The sequence below is a fragment of the Petromyzon marinus genome, chromosome 40 (assembly GCF_048934315.1).
Source record: "Petromyzon marinus isolate PM22_M1 ecotype Great Lakes invasive population chromosome 40, UKy_Petmar_22M1.pri1.0, whole genome shotgun sequence".
NCBI lineage: Eukaryota > Metazoa > Chordata > Hyperoartia > Petromyzontiformes > Petromyzontidae > Petromyzon > Petromyzon marinus.
In genome coordinates this window covers 6,187,669-6,206,294 of record NC_133706.1, presented here as the reverse complement: position 1 = coordinate 6,206,294, position 18,626 = coordinate 6,187,669, and the positions used below count along the sequence as shown (strand labels likewise).

Sequence of the window (18,626 nt, the reverse complement as noted above, 5' to 3'; positions counted from 1 at the left end):
CTGTGTTGGTAGTGTGTATGTTTTTTTAATGATGATGATATCACAATCCTGATGATAATGTAGTTATTGTGATGGGCGTGGTATTGATACAAGTAGGGCCATTGCCCGAAACGTCGCCTCTTATATATTGTCTTTTTACGGCCACACCGTTTTCACGACGAAAGCTTTCTGAGTTTGTCGTGAACCGTGCCCGCGCACCCAATGCCTACGCATCATCGGCAGCAGCGAACAATTCGTATAATCAACAAAGACAAAGATCCCCCGTGTAGCCTGAACAGACTGTTGGGGCAAGTGCTGTTAGCGAGCACCTATGAAGGCCGGAACGGTACACGAGGGGGTGGGTTGCCAGCACCACGCTCGACCGCCTTTGTCTCCCAGGTGGCGATGTTTACACAACGCACCAGGTACTCATTTGAGGCTGAGTCGACCTAGAGGAGACCCAGGACCAGCTCAGATAATCGTCGCCGGTGTTGGCCGTGAGCGGGACTCGAACCCGGGTGGCAGGTTTCGCAGCGCTAACCGCTGCACCACCGCTCCCCATAACACAATCAGCGACCCAGCCATTCACACGCGCAGCTCCGAATCGCAAGAGGGCGTCATTGAGCGACTTGCAAACCAAAGAGTATGAATCCTTGCAGTCACAAAAGCTTCAAATCTCGGCAAGGTAACCTCATTTACCCTTTTTACCGGGTAAAAGGGTAAAGGCGTCAACATGCCAAGGGGTAAGGTAACGGGCAGGGTAAAGGTAGCGCGGAAGAATTAGCCGGTAAATACCAAAGAGCACGGTAAATACGGTAAATACCTCCGTGGCGCAGTCTGTGGCCTCCGTTTAAAATTGGAATCATCGAAAGTGTCCTGTATGAATAAAGCGCTCTACCTAGCATTTACCTGTTACAAACCTTGTTCATGTGTAGTAGCAACCCAGTAATTACCCTGTAATCGGATAATTTGTATGGGGTAAGGGTAAAAGGTAGGGTAAAGGTAGGCTCGCTGTTTTAACCTTTGACCTTACCAAGGCCTACTGGCAGGGAGGCTCGCGAATGTGATTCCCGTGCAGCCATCGATGGATGTGCCGTGACCTTCTTGTGACACGCGTCGTGGGGAGCGGGGGGGGGGCACGGCACAGCGAGGGGCCCCCCCACGCTTCGCGAGCTCCGTTGCCGTCACGCGAGCCCCCCCTCCCCCGGCCGTCATTCCTCGCAGCAACAGCAGCGGCGGCGGTGGATGTTGGCTAGGTCAGGGGGGGGGGGGTCGGTCGGCAGCTTTTCAAGGTAGCAGAAGAGGAGGAAGAAGAAGAGGCATTTGGTTTTTTTGCCTTTGGAGAGCCACATCACACGTCGCAAAGCTGCTCATACACAAACACAGCGGGTATACAGCAGATGACAACAACAACATACATTCTGACTTAATAAACAAATAGGGTGATGGAATCAACTGCGTCCATTTCGTCATGTTCCACCTTAGTACTCTTTAACAATACGGGTTGACTGTTGTGCATTTTGCTGTCACCACCAACACAGTCAGTCCACAGTGACCCCATTCCCTGTTATCTACTTTAATAATGAGCCAAGAATGTCTGTGTGTCCCGCGCGTGAGGTCACTACACGTCGAACAGCCCCCCCTCATTAATAATCATGAACTGGTGACGTCCTCCAAATGGACACCCCTCCATGAATAATTAGCGGCTGACGTCACTCCACATGGAGGGCCGAGGCTCCTCCCCCCCCCCTTCTCTGCGTCAACTGACAACCCTCACTACAAAGGCAGAACCCTCACGTCACGTGATCTCCGTAACGCTGCTGAGACATTCAAGTAAAAAGGACGTCATCATGAACAAGGGATTATAACCTTAAAATTAAATAGGTCTGTGTCACCACGCCCTTACAAAACGCACACGAATTGATGCAATGAATATCAACGTCACGGTCCGCTTTTCGCCTGCAAGTTTCACATTCGCCGCAATACGCCCGTCCTTGGTCGGGCAAAAGGCTCGTATTTAAATAACGATCTTCACGTTACGTTCACGTTTGACATTATCACGTACTTTTTTTTAAACGGCTGCCCGCAAGAGAGGCAGCCAAAGAACCGCAAGGTTGCCGAGCCCTGGGCTTGGCCATCGAACAAAGACGGTCACCGCATCGTCGTCGCGCGGCGCTTTCAAGCTGCGGCCGTCTGGAACGCTCTTCCCTCCCGATATTAGGAAGCGACCGGGAGCTGTGTCACTTTAAAATCATCATCTGGATTGACAGACGGATTTCTTTTAAACTGCTTGTTTCTTGCGTTTAGTTTGTTGTTCTTCGCCCGCACCTCCGATGAACACGGTTGGCGATGTGGGCAAGTGAGAGTTATCCATAAGAGGTTTTTTTTTTGGAGTGAATGAGGGTTAGTTGACCGTACTGCATGCACTGCCCTCTACTGCCCACAACGCCCACTGCTGGTGGCGATCACCCATCCGAGCACAATAAAGGATCAACGTCTGCTGAGTTTCTGAGATCTGACGAGATCGGGCGCATCACGGATGATCTGGTAATGGTAAATATATAATCGTTGCTAAAAAATGTGTTGATGGCCATATCACGTGTTAGGATCAATGCGTTTTAATGAGTCCATGTCCATTGAACATGAGCAGAGGCGCAGCGGTGGGGAGATGTTAACACCCTCGCCTGGTATACAGGAGGTCGTGGGTTTGATCCCGACCCTGACTGCCTGCTGTATATTTGGAGTTTGCGTCTTTCTTTCTCCCCGTGGTCGCATTAATTTTTATCCGGGTCCTCCGGGTTTTCCCTCCACAATTGTAATCAACAACACGCGTTTAGAGTATTTGGCTGATATAAATGTCCACGTGATAAGCCACATCGTTGAGCCATCATTTGTGGCCAGGTCACTTCTGAAAAAGAGCGATATAACTCAGTAGGGCCTTACCTGATAAAATAAAAAAAACATTTTCTTTAGTTCTTTTTATTACATGGCATTAATTACAAATGAGTTAAATAAGCAGGACGTGACCGAATTCAATGCGACTTCGTTAAATAGTCAACGTGAAAGCATCGGAAGGGAGAGTAAATATGGTTATGGATGTGAACGCAGGTAAACAATAAGTGTGCGTGGACATTGTATTTGGATGTTAATGTGGGCACGTTTCAAATGAACACGGGGTATCTCACTTTCATTGCCGAGTAATCTGTCTCGCATTGTTCACAGTTTTTCAAAGTTTAATATTGACGACCGCAACATTATATTTTATTATTAAATAATACCGTACTCTAGGGATTATAAGAGACACTTTGTGGAAAAAAACAAGACGGACCACCAGGCTTGTTTGATGTAGCCAATGCTTTTACACGTGACGATTACACATTTAGAGCGTAATTAAATACATACATGTTGTATGTCGATGTTCTACAGGGACTCCTCTACTTACGAACGAGTTAGGTTCCAGAGCTCTGTTCGTAAGTCCAACTTTACTCCTGTCGATTCCAAACATGTTGTACGGCGTCTACAATAAACACGGGGAATGGCTTTAAAAGTTGCATAATGTGTAGATGTCGATGCCACTGGTTCTTCGCGTTCTACATGTAGATGCCACTGGTTCCTCACGTTCTGCAGATGTAGATGCCACTGGTTCTTCGTGTTCTGCAGGTGTAGATGCCGCCACCACCACCATCTATTGCGCGGCGGTTGACCTTACGACGAACAGGTTTTTTCGTATCTCTGAAACTTTGTAAGTGGAATGTTCGTAAGTGGAGGAGTCCCTATATTGTGAGTGGACGTCAGCCCGACGTTGCCGCTGAGCCACGCGACAGCCCTTCTGCCGAGGCCATGAGTACTGTCCTGAGTACAGTGACAATATTTTGGCCAACACCATTCACACGTAATACAGGTTTTTTTTTGGGTTAGATCGCGTAAACATATATAAACGTGTCGTTAAACCCGCCACCACCCGACACAGCCAACTAGTAAGGGTTGTCATGTAAACAGAACGTGGCCAATTCGTCACTAGTACAGCAGCACACCGGTGTGTTCGAAAGCAAAGCCACAACATTTACAATCTGAGTACCACGTTTCGCCAGTAATCACAACTAGCTTCATCAGCGGATAGCCAGGTTTGTCCGGTGGTGGCGGGTTTAACGACACATATTGAGGTGTCATAACCCAAAAAACATGTATTATGGATATTGGTCGTGAAAAAATACGTTAAACTGACGATTCACAAGTACTGAATTGTTCATACATTTTCGTTTTCTCAAACCATAGGTAAAAACATGTTTCATGTTTTTCAAACATATACATAGTACCATGAGGTTGACCTGATAGTTCATTTTCCAATGTGCGAGCATTTATTGGGACACTCATTCACATTCGTGTCTACATTTTTTATCTTACATGTAGGCTGTGAAATGTAGGCTGTTAAATACATTTATGCCTATCGAATTCGTTCGTTCATTCATTTCTTAATCTGCTCCACCTGGTGTAGGTCGTGGAGGTCGCATGTTAAGTAGGGCGGTCCCTGGCGACAGACTAGCACTACTACACTACACTATTATACACTACACTACTACACTATACTACTATACACTACACCATACACTATACACTACACTACTACACTATTATACACTACACTACTACACCATACTACTATACACTACACCATACACTATACACTACACTACTACACTATTATACACTACACTATACTACTATACACTATACTACTATACACTACACCATACACTACTACACTATACACTACTATACACTACACTACTATTCACTACTACACTATGCACTACTACACTACACTATTATACACTACACTACTACACTATACTACTATACACTACACCATACACTACTACACTCTACACTACTATACACTACACTACTACACTATACTACTATACACTACACCATACACTACTACACTATACACTACACTACTACACTATTATACACTACACTACTACACTATACTACTATACACTACACCATACACTACTACACTATACACTACACTACTACACTATTATACACTACACTACTACACTATACTACTATACACTGCACTACTACACTATACTACTATACTCTTTGGTTCTATTGGGTAAAGTCACGTAGGTGAAAATAAAATAACAAAAAATCACGACGTTTTGGCCACAACACAAGCGGCTTTCATCAGGTGAAGGGACGAGACTGTCTGGAGGACAGCGCTGGAAGGCCGCTTGTGTTGTGGCCGAAACGTCGTGATTTTTGTTATTTTATTTTTTACCTACGTGACTTTACCCAATAGAACCAAAGAGTATGGATCCTAGCAGTCACGAAAGCTTTAAATCTAGAATATACTACTATACACTACACCATACACTACTACACTAATATACACTACACTACTATACACTACTACACTACACTACTACACTATACTACTATACACTACACCATACACTACTACACTTTACTACTATACATTACACCATACACTACTACACTATACACTACTACACTACACCATACACTACTACACTATACACTACTATACACTATACTTTACACTACTACACTATACACTACTACACTACACTATTATACACTACTACACCATTATACACTAAACTACTACACTATACTACTATACACCACGCTACTACACTATACTACTATACACTACACCATACACTACTACACTATACACTACTATACACTACACTACTATACACTACTACACTATACTACTATACACTACACCATACACTACTACACTATACTACTATACATTACACCATACACTACTACACTATACACTACTACACTACACCATACACTACTACACTATACACTACTATACACTACACTACTATACACTACACTTTACACTACTACACTATACACTACTACACTACACTATTATACACTACACTACTACACTATACTACTATACACTACTACACTACACTACTACACTATACTACTATACACTACACCATACACTACTACACTATACACTACACTACTATACACTACACTTTACACTACTACACTATTATACACTACACTACTACACTACACCATACACTACTACACTATACACTACCATACACTACACTATACACTACTACACTACACTATTATACACTACACTATTATACACTACACTACTAAACAATACTACAATGCACTACACCATACACTACTACACTATACACTACACTACTATACACTACTACACTATACACTACTACACTACACTATTATACACTACACTACTACACTACACTAATATACACTACACTACTACACTATACTACAATACACTACACTGCTACACTATAACATACACTACTATACACTACACTACTATACACTACTACACTATACACTGCTACACTACTACACTACACTATTATACTCTACACTACTACACTATACTACTATACACTACACTGCTACACTATAACATACACTACTATACACTACACTACTATACACTACTACACTATACACTACACTATTATACACTACACTACTACAATATACTACTATACACTACTACACTATACTACTATACACTACACTACTACACTATACTACTATACACTACACCATACACTACTACACTATACACTACTATACACTACACTATACACTACTACACTACACTATTATACACTACACTACTACACTACACTATTATACACTACACTACTACACTATACTACTATACACTACACCATACACTACTACACTATACACTACACTATACACTACTACACTACACTATTATACACTACACTACTACACTACACTATTATACACTACACTACTACACTATACTACAATGCACTACACCATACACTACTACACTATACACCACTATACACTACACTACTATACACTACTACACTATACACTACTACACTACACTATTATACACTACACTACTACACTATTATACACTACACTATACTACAATACACTACACCATACACTACTACACTATACACCACTATACACTACACTACTATACACTACTACACTATACACTACTACACTACACTATTATACTCTACACTACTACACTATACTACTATACACTACACTGCTACACTATAACATACACTACTATACACTACTACACTATACACTACTACACGACTCTATTATACACTACACTACTACAATATACTACTATACACTACACTACTACACTATACTACTATACACTACACTATACTACTATACACTACACCATACACTACTACACTATACACTACTACACTATACTCTACTATACACTACACTATACACTACTACACTACACTATTATACACTACTACACTACACTATTATACACTACTACACTACACTATTATACTCTACACTACTACACTATACTACTACACACTCCACTACTACACTATAACATACACTACTACACTACACTACTATACACTACTACACTATACACTACTACACTAGTATACACTACACTACTACAATATACTACTATACACTACACTACTACACTATACTACTATACACTACACCATACACTACTACACTATACTCTACTATACACTACACTATACACTACTGCACTATACACACTACTACACTATACACACTACTACACTATACACTACTATACACTACACTATACACTACTATACACTACACTATACACTACTGCACTATACACACTACTACACTATACACTACTATACACTACTACACTACTACACGACTACACTACACGACTACACTACTAAACACAGACTCTAGCTCTTCCTGGGGAATTCCCAGGCCAGCCGAGCGACATCGTCCCACCGCCAGCAGTGTGGTCCTGGGCCGGCCCCAGTGTGCCATGCTGCTGCTGCTGCTGCTGCCCGGTAGAGTTCCAGGGGGAGTCTCCCGGGGGGCATCCTCACCGGGTGCCCGAACCACCTCGACCGGCTCCTCTCGATCCGGAGGAGCAGCGGCTCCACTCTAAGGCTCGCCCGGATTACCGAGCTCCTCACATCATTGTTCATCTGTCGGCATGTGGTACAGAACATGGGAACCAATGTATCCTGTTGCATCGTTTAATTTGTGAAGTTGGTGGAAATGTTACAATTGGACTTTCACGGCTATTTTGTGTCTGCTGTTAACGAAGACTGAGGGGGTGTCATTGTATCATTTACACCCTCAGAGGGACATGTGGAGCACTTATAAGAGGCACAGCAACGAGTGAGAGTCTTGGTCTACCGCTTGTCTGTCACGACGAATGAACACAGCCGTCCCCGAGACACCTTCACGATTCATAACCCGGGTGATTTTATTTACTTCTACGGAAGAACCCTTCAGCACCGTGCAAACGCACATCTGCAATGAGCAACGAGCCGGCGTCTCCGTCCACTCATGAAAGTCAAGGCAAGAGCCAAGGGCACGCGGCTCCTGGCTACCACCACCCATCCACCCAGGACTCAACGCGTCAAGACACCCAACCCTGGCGCATAGCTCCCCCAACTGGACACTCGCGTGCTCATCCACCGCCCTCCCTGAAATTGCTGCCATGGTGGCGAGATGTTAACTCCCTCGCCTGGCACACAGCAGGTCGTGGGTTCGACCCCGACCCTGACGCCTGCTGTATATTTGCAGTTTGGGTGTTGCTCTCCCTCGTGGTCGCATGGATTTTTCTCCGGGTCCTCCGGTTTTCTCCCCTCCATATTCAGAATCGACATCACGCTTTTCGAGTGTATGTCTACTATAAAGTTCCACATGATGATAAGCCACTTCGTTGAGCTATCATTTGTGGCCGGGTCGCTTCTGAGAAAGGAGCTATAGAGCTCAGTAGGCCTTACCTGGCAAAAGAAAGATAGTTTAGTTTAACAATGCAATCACGGTGGCGAGATGTGAACGACATTGCCTGGTACACAGGAGGTCGTGGGTTCGATCCCGCCCCTGACGCCTGCTGTATATTTGCAGTTTGCGTGTTGCTCTCCCCCATGGTCACGTGGATTTTTCTCCGGGTCCTCCGGTTTTCTCCCCTCCACATTTAGAATCAACATCACGCATTTAGAGTGTGCGGCTGCGATAGACTTCCACGTGATGATGGTAAGCACGCTTTGGGTTCAGCTATCACTCGTGATAGCCAGGTCGCTTCTGAAGAGCTACACAGGGGGGCCCTTCAGCTGGTAAAATGAATATAGTTTAATAGTTTAAACTCACGCCACCTCTCTGCTGACTGCTCACCCCGGGAGCTCCGTTGCTGCCCCCCCCACCACACTCCTCCCGGTCCACGGCTCCACGGCACAGGGGGGCAGCAGAGAGCCGGTGGCGGAGGAGCCGTGGCCAATGGGAGAGCTGCGAGCGATGGGGGGGGCGTGGCTCACTTGGAAGGGGCTGCATTGGCTGAGGGTTTAGATGTACTGCTCGTGATATTTTTAAAGTAAAATTTTCAAGAAAATAAAAAATTCCACGCTACTTGTTCGCGCGTGTTTGCGTTTTGGCGACGATTTCTCTAACGCAGGAAACTAAATAAAACCCAGCGGTGGCAGAGTGAGAGGTACCGGGCGCCAGTTTCAGATACGCGCAAGGGATAAAACCCGACTACTTTCCGATTTGAAAATTTAAACGCAACCGCTACAAAACATTTTCGAAAACCGAATATGTTCGTGTACAGGAAATATGTAAAATTTGGCTTTTAAAGCGAATTTTCCTTGGCATTGGTATTCTGCTGCTCAGCCGTGGAGAGCAATAACAGCAGCTGCTACAAACATTTCATCTGGTCAGGCTTTTATTCTAATTGGCCACCCAGAGATGTTTAGCTCCCCGAATATTTTTCCGGCAGCACGGCGGGCTGTTAGGCGCCATGTCCGGCGTTTCGCCCCAAGCGCTGGGAGCTTCTCCAGCAGTGAAGTTCAACTCGTGGTACACAGCACAGTCACGAAACACTCCGCAGCCGCACCCGGACGTTCTACTAGAATCTGCCACCTACGAGTGACGTGGAGATAATCCCACGTTGCATCTTCACTTCTTGTCGCAACTGCACTCTTCCACAGCGCGCTGCGCATCATTAGCCCGTTGAATGTTCCTTGCTTTGGGCATGCAGAGGAATACAAAATGAAGGTGACACTCAAGACTCTTGAGCTTAATTTTTGTTTTCTTTTTCGCGGACAGGCATTTCCCGCTGATACCTGCGAGATGGGGCCACAGAATCTCCACGATCGTCGCAGGCTGCGTCGTTTTTTTTCCCCCGCCAAACCGATCGCGCAACGCGGATTTCTCCTTGCCGTTCGCTTCCCCAACTTCGCCAATAACCATCGGCTCCCAGGGCCTCCCGAGTCGACGGCAGCAGCCGCACGAACCGTCCCCGCCGCCAACTTCCCAAACAATCGGCGGCGGAACGATCACCGAGATGGCGGCAGACCCACGACCCGCCACCCGCCCCACCCCCCCCGCCACTCACTTCCCGATGCAGAAGTCCCGGAAGATGACGTCGAGGATGTCCTCGGCACCGACGCGGCCGGTGATGCGTCCGAGCTGCCGCATGGCGGAGCGCAGGTGCTCGGCTCCCAGCACCGCATCCATCGCGGGCCCCGACGTCGCCAGGAAGTCGCTCAGTGCGGCGGCGCAGCCGCCCAGCAGCGTGCGGTGTCGGGCCTGCGTGAGGCTGGCGTTGCCGGACAGGGGGTCGCCGCACCTGTCGCGCCCCAGCCACCCGCCCGGTCACCACGATCACCGCCACCGTCAGCGCCACCGTCACCAGAGTCATCGCCACAACCATCACCATCACCACCACCACCACTACCGTCATCGCCACCGTCACCATTACCACTACCGTGACCACCACCTTCATTGTCACCAAAGACAAAAGAAGGGCAAATATCCCCCCGCATTGCCTTGCAGACTGTTGGGGCAAGTGCTGTTAGTGAGCACCTATGAAGGTCGGCACGGCACAAGAGGGGGTGGGTGGCCAGCACTACACACGGCACTAGGTATTCATTTGAGGCAGAGTCAACCTAGAGGAGGCCCAGGAGCCATTCAGATAAAATCGTCTCTGGTAACGGCCATGAGCGGGAATTGAACTCGGGTTGCCGGAGTCGGAGCGCAAGTGCGCTAACCGTTGCATGCGGCATCGTTGTCTAATGACACAACCCCGACAGGATCAATGGGGATACAATGAGGGAAGCATCTGTTGACAATGATGGTGAACAAGTGGAGACTCTTTTACTTTTTGAAGCTATTACCATGCATTTGTTATCATGTTACAGTGTACTATCCGTTCTTTTTCCATTAAAAACGATAGTCCCATATGAGTGTTCAAACATTTTTTGAAGCACCCTGTATATTTCATGGAATGAATTGCAACGGTAACCATGGGAGACAGAGAGATAGAGGGAGAGCGAGGGAGATGTAAATCGCCGGTCCGTGCCGTACATTTTCTCCACTTTCTCCTTGAGCAGCCGGAGGAACTCGTCGAGCCCCTCCTCCGTCTGGCAGGACACGGCGCACACTCCCGGCATCGCGCGCTGCCCTATCCTCGCCTCTGCCGCGTCCCGCTGCAGGAGATCCACCTTGTTCAGCACCACGATGCACTCCCTGTGCTCCGACGCTTGGCCCCCTTCCTCCGGCGGGAGCGGGACAAGCGCGGGGGTCGCGGGGGTCGCGAAGTCCCCGTCGTCGAGGATCGACTGCGCGCGGGCGAGCAGCGTGGCCTCGAGGTCGCGCGAGCCGCGCGCCACCTCCGTCGCGTCCAGCACCACCACCGCGATGTCCGCCTGCCGCAGCCTGGGGGGTGGGGGGTCGTTCGCGAGCAACCGGGATTAGCGGCGCAAACGAGGGACACCCGTTGATTCGTTTCCGCTGCAGCCGTTTGGTGGAGGGTGGCGAAGAAAAAAAAAGACTTTCAAGTTACGGTTCATATCATGAGCGCACGGCTACACTAGTCTTCTTGCGTCTCTCCGCGTGCCGCCCCGCTCGTCCCCGCGCGTCTCCCCGCTCGTCCCCGGAGTCCTCGTCACCTCTGCCGTGCTCGGCGGATGCCCTCTTGCTCCACGGGGTCGAGCGAGGGCCGCAGGCCGGCCGTGTCGCTCAGCACGATGGGGTAGCCGGCCAGGTCCAGCGCCGTCTCCACCACGTCGCGCGTCGTCCCCGCTATCGGAGACACGATGGCGGCCGGGCGCTGGCCTGCGGTGCCGCGACCCCAAATATGCACACACACACAAATACAAACAAAGAGAAAGATCCCCCGTATAGCCTTAACAGACTGTCGGGGCAAGAGTTGTTTGCGAGTAGCACCTATGAAGGTTGGTATGGCACACGGAGGGGTGGGTGGCCGGCACCACACCCGGCCGCCTTTGTCTCCCCAGTGGCGATGTTTACACACTGCACCAGGTACTCGTCGACCTAGGAGAGGCCCAGGACCGATTCGGAAAATCGTCACTGGTGTTGGCCGTGAGTGGGTGGCCGGGTTCATAGCGCAGTGCGCTAATCACTACAAAAACAAAGATCTCCCGTATGGCCTGCAAGAGACTGCTGGGGCAAGTGCTGTTAGCAAGCACCTATGAAGTCCGGCACGGCACACATGGGTGTGTCTACACTACCTCACGCACGCACGCAGAGGTGACGTACTCAGAGGTAACGCACACAGAGGTGACGTACACAGCGCGTTGAGGAGGCTGCTCTTGCCGGCGTTGGTGGGCCCCGCAATCACCACCTGCAGGCCGCTGCGCAGCCGCTCGCCCTGCCGCCCGTCGCGCAGGTGAGCGGAGACCTCGGCGCTCAGCCGCAGCACCTCAGCCTCCACTGCCAGACACGACAACGACGGCGATGGCGTTAACAACAACAGGGAGGTGGCGCAGTGGCACAACTCGTAGCCTCACAGCAAGAAGGGCCTGGGTTCGATTCCCGACTCGGGCGCCTTTCTGCGTGGAGTTTGTATGCTCTGCCCCGGTTCTGCATGTATTGTAAACTGCCTGCTAGTAACCCATGCTGTTTGTGTGATTGTACCGTTTTTTTTAATAATCATTTGTTTAATCAAGTAGTAAGCGTCAGCTTCAGGTCAATGAGCTCTGGGTACCACTCCATTTCCTGTCTTGGTGACTTCCCCTTCTCCACGGGTGAAGTGAAATGACCGGTGCAGTGAGTGCATGGAGGTTCCCAAATGCCCTCTGACCCCGTTGCAGATAACCACCTCTCAGATGTTGAAAAGTCAACAACCCGACATCCGAGGTCCTTCCCTTGGTCGCCAAAATGTCCCCTCCGTTGCCTGTCTCAGTCACCTGCCCTCCTCCATAAGTGAGATGCGACCGTTGCGGCGGCCTCGTACAGAGTAACCCACGCAGGCGACACGATTGATGCAGTGAACCCGTGGAGAGTGACTTGGGAGAGACGGGCCCGTGAACGTCCTCTCACCGCGCTGCAGAACCCCGTCCTCAATGTTGTCGTCTTCGCTGAAGTCAATGTAGGCCTCCACGTGGGCGAGACACTGCCGGCGACACGGGCAACGCATTGGCACCGACCGCGGTTACGATGGTTTACGCGGGTGAATGCGTCGAAGGACGTTGGCCAGGGCAACAACGCGAACATTAACACAGGACCCTCCTGGGATTGAGTCAATTATAATGTAAGAACAGCCACGGTTAAATAATTGGGCGCCTGGTCATTATCATCAAAACAAACCGGATTGATAGGGGATGATGATGAGTGCATTTCGTGGCCCGTGGCTTAGTGGTCAAAGCGCCGACCAGACACCATTTGAGATCCTGAGTTCATATCCAGGTAACAGTCACCTGTGATTAAACCGGCTTCGCAAGTGCAGTGAGTCGATGGGTTCAGAACGATCACCAAGGAGTGTGCCAAAAAGCCATCAAGTTAAATGTGGTTCTCTCACTTAATTTAGCTAAACTCCAGCTCTGATAAATACAAATATTAGTTTTGGCTGTTGTGCGACGAACATTTACTCTCTGTGGTAGGGCGGTTGGGACAAGGCTACCCCCGTACTTTGCTGACCAGAGGTCAGTTGAAGGGATTTCAGTGAAGTATCCATCTGGAAAGATCTGGAAAGATCTGGAAAGATCCAGATGGATACTTCCATCCCATTATGTGACCCCCGATCGCAAAATCGGGATAAAATTGTGGAAAAAGACAAAGAGATTAATAAAAAAGATGCATGTGTGGCTGCCTTGAGTGCTTTAGTGAACTGTTGAGGCTATGGGGTGCAGCGGCACACTGTACTGTGAATCCTGCCACCCAAGTCTGCATTCCGGCGACGGCTAACATCCGTGGCGAGTGATACCTGAAGAAGTTTTGGACATCCCCGCCTCTCCAACCCACGCTGACCAGCATCTGGTGAAGTATGGTCAAACACTCCCCATGACTGGGAGCAGCATGAGGAAGCCTTCAATCGAGAAGTGCATGGACAAAGGGCTGCTCCTGACACATACAGAGGTTTGTTTTCTTCAACTATGAAGGAAAAGGGTTGCGGTCAGGATTACGGATTAAAAGCTTTGTTCACATTGGATCACCTTTACAAGCATTAGTGCCTCCTCGGTTACAGACAAGACAGATGTAGTTCACATGTTTAACCTTACTTTGATCACGTGAACAAATGCATTGTTTTGTAACCACCACGGCGCCAGCAGGTCACGGCATTGTGAGCTTTCGGATGCGCTTCTGCGGCCGTCTGGAACGCTCTTCCGATATTAGGAAGCCACTGGAAGCTATGCACTTTTAAATCATCTAGATTGAAAACTCGCTTCTTTAAAACCGTTTATTGTGTTTGGCTTGTTGTCCTTCCCCCGTACCTCCAATTATCACGGTTCGCTACGTACAGCGCGAAAGAAGTTCAACGTACATACATACGTTGCCCTTGAAAAAAATAGCTTCTTAGTTCAACGGGCTTCAACTCGGTAAATACAACGTCTGAAAACTTCTGAAAAAGGAGCGCGCAAGTTGCCGGGAGCGCGCTAGCGTCAACCTGCTTGAGGCGGTCACTCCAGGCCGAGTAGAGGCGGCCCAGATCTCCCTCCATCTGCCGCAGGGCCTGCCGCCTCTGGGCCTCGGTCTCGGCGTGGATCAAGTCTCCCAGGCCCTCCACCTCCGTGAGCTCCAGGCGCCCATTCTGGAACGCGCGCTTCGTGAAGTCTCCAGCCTCGGCCGGGCGCAGGCCCTCGATCTCTCCTGCTCACCGCGGCGGTTGAAGCGCGTACGCGTTAACACAAAGATCCCGCCGTATAGCCTTTGCAGGCTCTTGAGGAAAGTGCCGTTTGCGAGCACCTATGAAAGCCAGAAAGGCGCACGAGGGCGTCGTGTGGCCTGGACCAAGGCCGACCGCATTTGTCTGCCCAGTGGCAATGTTCACGCACAATGCCAGGTGCTCATTTCAGGCCTTGCGAAGGACCAGGACTGGTTCGGATATGAGTTGCTGATGTTAGCTGTGAGCGGGAATCGAACTCAGGGTGCAGGCACACATGCACACAACAAAGACAGCAAGAGCCACCATTCGTTATGAAATGCCGGTAACATCGCCCAAGTGCTTGTGCCAGGCTAGGTGCACGTTGAGACGACTGGCAGCTTGTGGGGTTTTTATTGGCTGGTAATGTACAGGCAGTGACCGACGAGGCTGGCCGGCTATGGAACGAGGATGGAGAAGATCGCTAGGTTGGGCATCTGTGAAGAGCTTCGTAGCTCATCAGATACCCCCAGTATTAATACATCTTCTGATCCTGATTCTGCAGCGGTGTTATACAGAGTGGGAGGTCGACTCAGCCTCAAATGAGTAAACATCGGCACAGAAAGATGGTCGGGCATGGGTGTTGGCCATCCACCCCCTCGTGTGCCGTGTCAGCCTTCATAGGTGCTGCTCGCTAACAGCACTTGCCCCAGCAGCCTGTTAAAAGCTACACGGGGGGGATCGTTGTCGTTGTGTGGCTGAGCACACAAATGCACACATGTGCACATATATGTACACACACGTGCAAGCACATGCACAAACGCACACACATTACCTTTAAAAAATTATTACCGTCATGAGCCAATGTAAGATGGTGAATATTGTATCCATTTACATTTTTTCCCATGCACCCTATAACTGTTAGAATTTTCTGTAACTCCAATTGTAATCATACGACGATCCCTCTAAAAATATTCTGCCTGAACTTACGCTACAGGGAAGTTGTCATTAAACAACGATAAACGTTTGTGCAATATATCTGATGTTTATCTGCATCATCGCTGTACTTTTAACTTTTTTTTTGTGAGCCAGGGTCTCCCTTCTCAAACATGACTCGTCCCGGTCTCTCGAGTTCTCACCTCGTTAAGCAAATCAACTCGACGACGCTCGTCCCTTTACAGCGAGCGAAGAGGCAAACGAATGGAGCGGGCGCGACCGAGCGCGTGAATACCTAGAGCTCGAAGGACAGCGCTCACCACCGCAGGTCCTCCGTGGACCTGGAACTCGCACGAGTCCTCGCCGGTGAAACTGTTGGGTCCTGCAACAAAAAATCCACAAGTCCATAAATGAAAGAAAAAAAAAACCAGGACGTTGTGACCACCCTTTTGGCTCAGGGGGTAAAGCGCTGAGCTGAGGCTCTAGGTTCACGTGTGTACCCGCACCTCCGATTGGCACGGTGGGCTATGTACGGCGCGAAATAAGTTCAACATGCAGGACAAAGATCACTGTATAGCCTTTAAAAAACTGTTGGGGCAAGTGCTGTTAGCGACCAGCACCTATTATGGCCGGCATGGCACAGGAGGGGTTGGGTGGCCAGCACCACGCCCCGACCGCCTTTGTCTCCCCAGTGGTGATGTTGACACACTGCACCAGGTACTCATTTGAGGCCGAGTCGACCTTGGGGAGGCCCAGGACCGGTTCAGATAATCGTCAGCGGTGTTGGTGGTCGTGAGCAGGTATCGAACTCGGTTAGCCGGGTTCGTAGCGCGGCGCGCTAACCGCCAGCCGCACTGCCGCTCCCCACACAAACGGTACACACAAACAGCAACGTTGGCAAAGCTCAGAGGGGCCGATCACCTGGAAACCAGAGCACCAGGCCCCTGTCGAGGGCCTCCCCGGACAGCGGGTTAACGATGCGGCGCAGGGCGGCGTGACGCGGACGCGGCAGGGCCCTCGCGCCCGTCATGCGCAGCAGGGCGGCCGCGGCGTGCGGGCCCGACACCCTGAGCACCGCAACGCCGGCCCGGCATCCGCCGGACGACAGCGCGAACACGGAGGAGGAGGAGTCCCCGCGCCCGTTCCGGCGTCCGTCGTCCATCCAGGCCGACCGTCCGTCCCGTCCGTTACGATCGTCCGCCGGGGTCCTGTGGAGCTGCGAGCCGCTCCACCCGCGCACGGCCGCCACCGCTGCTGCCGATGGCCAAACTCGGCGGTGCCGCGCGAAGCCCGGGGTCATCATCGCCGGTCGCCGTGAGCTCTAAGGCGGATCGGGCGGTTACAACGCGATGCATCACAATCTGGTGGTGCGATCTACTGGACGTCTACGGGACATTTGTGAAAAAGAGCTTCATAGCCCATCGGATTCTTCTCGTATTAATTTTCTGATTCTGAACTAAGACTGAACGCGTTTATGCATGAGCTGCATCTGTCTTCTGTCTGTAACCGTGGAGGGACTTCAACGATTTTGATCCTCCAATGTGATCAAATCATTAGCATAGTGTGGCGTTGCTATTAGGGATTTGCCCTGATAACTGGAAACATTTGATCAAAGCATTGCCCAGAGCTTGGGAGACCCAAACCAGAGCAATAAAATAATTGCAAATATCCAAACGCAGGCTTCCATACCACCTTATAACATGTTGGAGTGTTCCATAACCCATGAGTATGCACTGTATACATTTTCCGAACTTGATGACTCTTTGTTTTGCTTCAGCCCCCACAATTTGCACGGCTAACATCAGTGGCGCATTACATCTGAACTACCCCCTACCCACCCCCACCCTTTGTCAATCCACTGCTGGATGAGGGCCCTCTTCAGGTCACGGGGAGATGCGTGACCATACTTCACCACACCGCGATTGGTGAAGGCGGGGGGAGCATGGAAGTACAGCACAACAATGCACCTTGTCCGCTGCCCACCGCCTCTAGCGCCGACCACGCACGGCACGGGGGCGTGGGGTAGTGTGGGAATCACGAACCAAGCTCACTCCAGCCCTGCTTTTTAGCTTCAGAGACATTGTGGGCCATTGCGTGTCAAACTTCTTTCGCACCGTACGTAGCCGAACCGCGCCCGAGTCGGGAGGTACGCGCATATTTGTCCGGAGGCGAGCACGTTTCCACGCGTTGCACTCGAGTCCTCGTGAGAAATATCGCGAGTGTTTTCGGCCGCAACCCCCGACTGGTACGGTGCGAAAGAAGTTCAACAGGCGTACTGTACGGAAGGCAGTGCACGACCGGCGCGGTGACGTACGGTCAGGTCAAGTAACACGCACGGCACCTCAGTTCTAACGGTGGGCTGACACGGGGCTCTTGCAGACGACGACGTCTGCACAAGTTGAAATGTTTCAGCAGCGCCGCGACCTGAAGACGCACGCCTCCACTCGGTCAACTCTCACCCCGAAACACGTGCGCCCCGGCGATTACATTCCCTACAGCGCATAGGCGGCGTGACCCCTACCCCAACTTCTCCGTCACG

At 49.8% G+C, this 18,626-nt stretch overlaps 1 protein-coding gene across 3 annotated transcripts; it reads right to left on the bottom strand.

Annotated features, from left to right (window-relative positions):
- Positions 1–3,315: 3,315 nt before the first annotated feature.
- GTPBP3 (GTP binding protein 3, mitochondrial) lies at positions 3,316–18,589 on the bottom strand. 3 transcript variants are annotated; one of them, XM_032968529.2, is made up of 10 exons: positions 18,402–18,589; positions 17,009–17,408; positions 16,383–16,469; positions 14,957–15,159; positions 13,393–13,465; positions 12,640–12,783; positions 12,000–12,165; positions 11,416–11,766; positions 10,445–10,678; positions 3,316–8,027 (listed from the first exon to the last, which is right to left on the bottom strand). In XM_032968529.2, exons 2-10 carry the CDS (start codon positions 17,388–17,390, stop codon positions 8,024–8,026), a joined length of 1,644 nt encoding a protein of 547 aa, XP_032824420.1. In that variant the 5' UTR covers positions 17,391–17,408; positions 18,402–18,589; the 3' UTR covers positions 3,316–8,023. The 3 variants fall into 3 exon arrangements, with proteins under 3 accessions (XP_032824420.1, XP_032824419.1, XP_032824421.1); XM_032968528.2 differs by having other exon boundaries at positions 18,429–18,589; XM_032968530.1 differs by lacking the exon at positions 3,316–8,027 and having other exon boundaries at positions 10,441–10,678; positions 18,429–18,589.
- Positions 18,590–18,626: the final 37 nt, after the last annotated feature.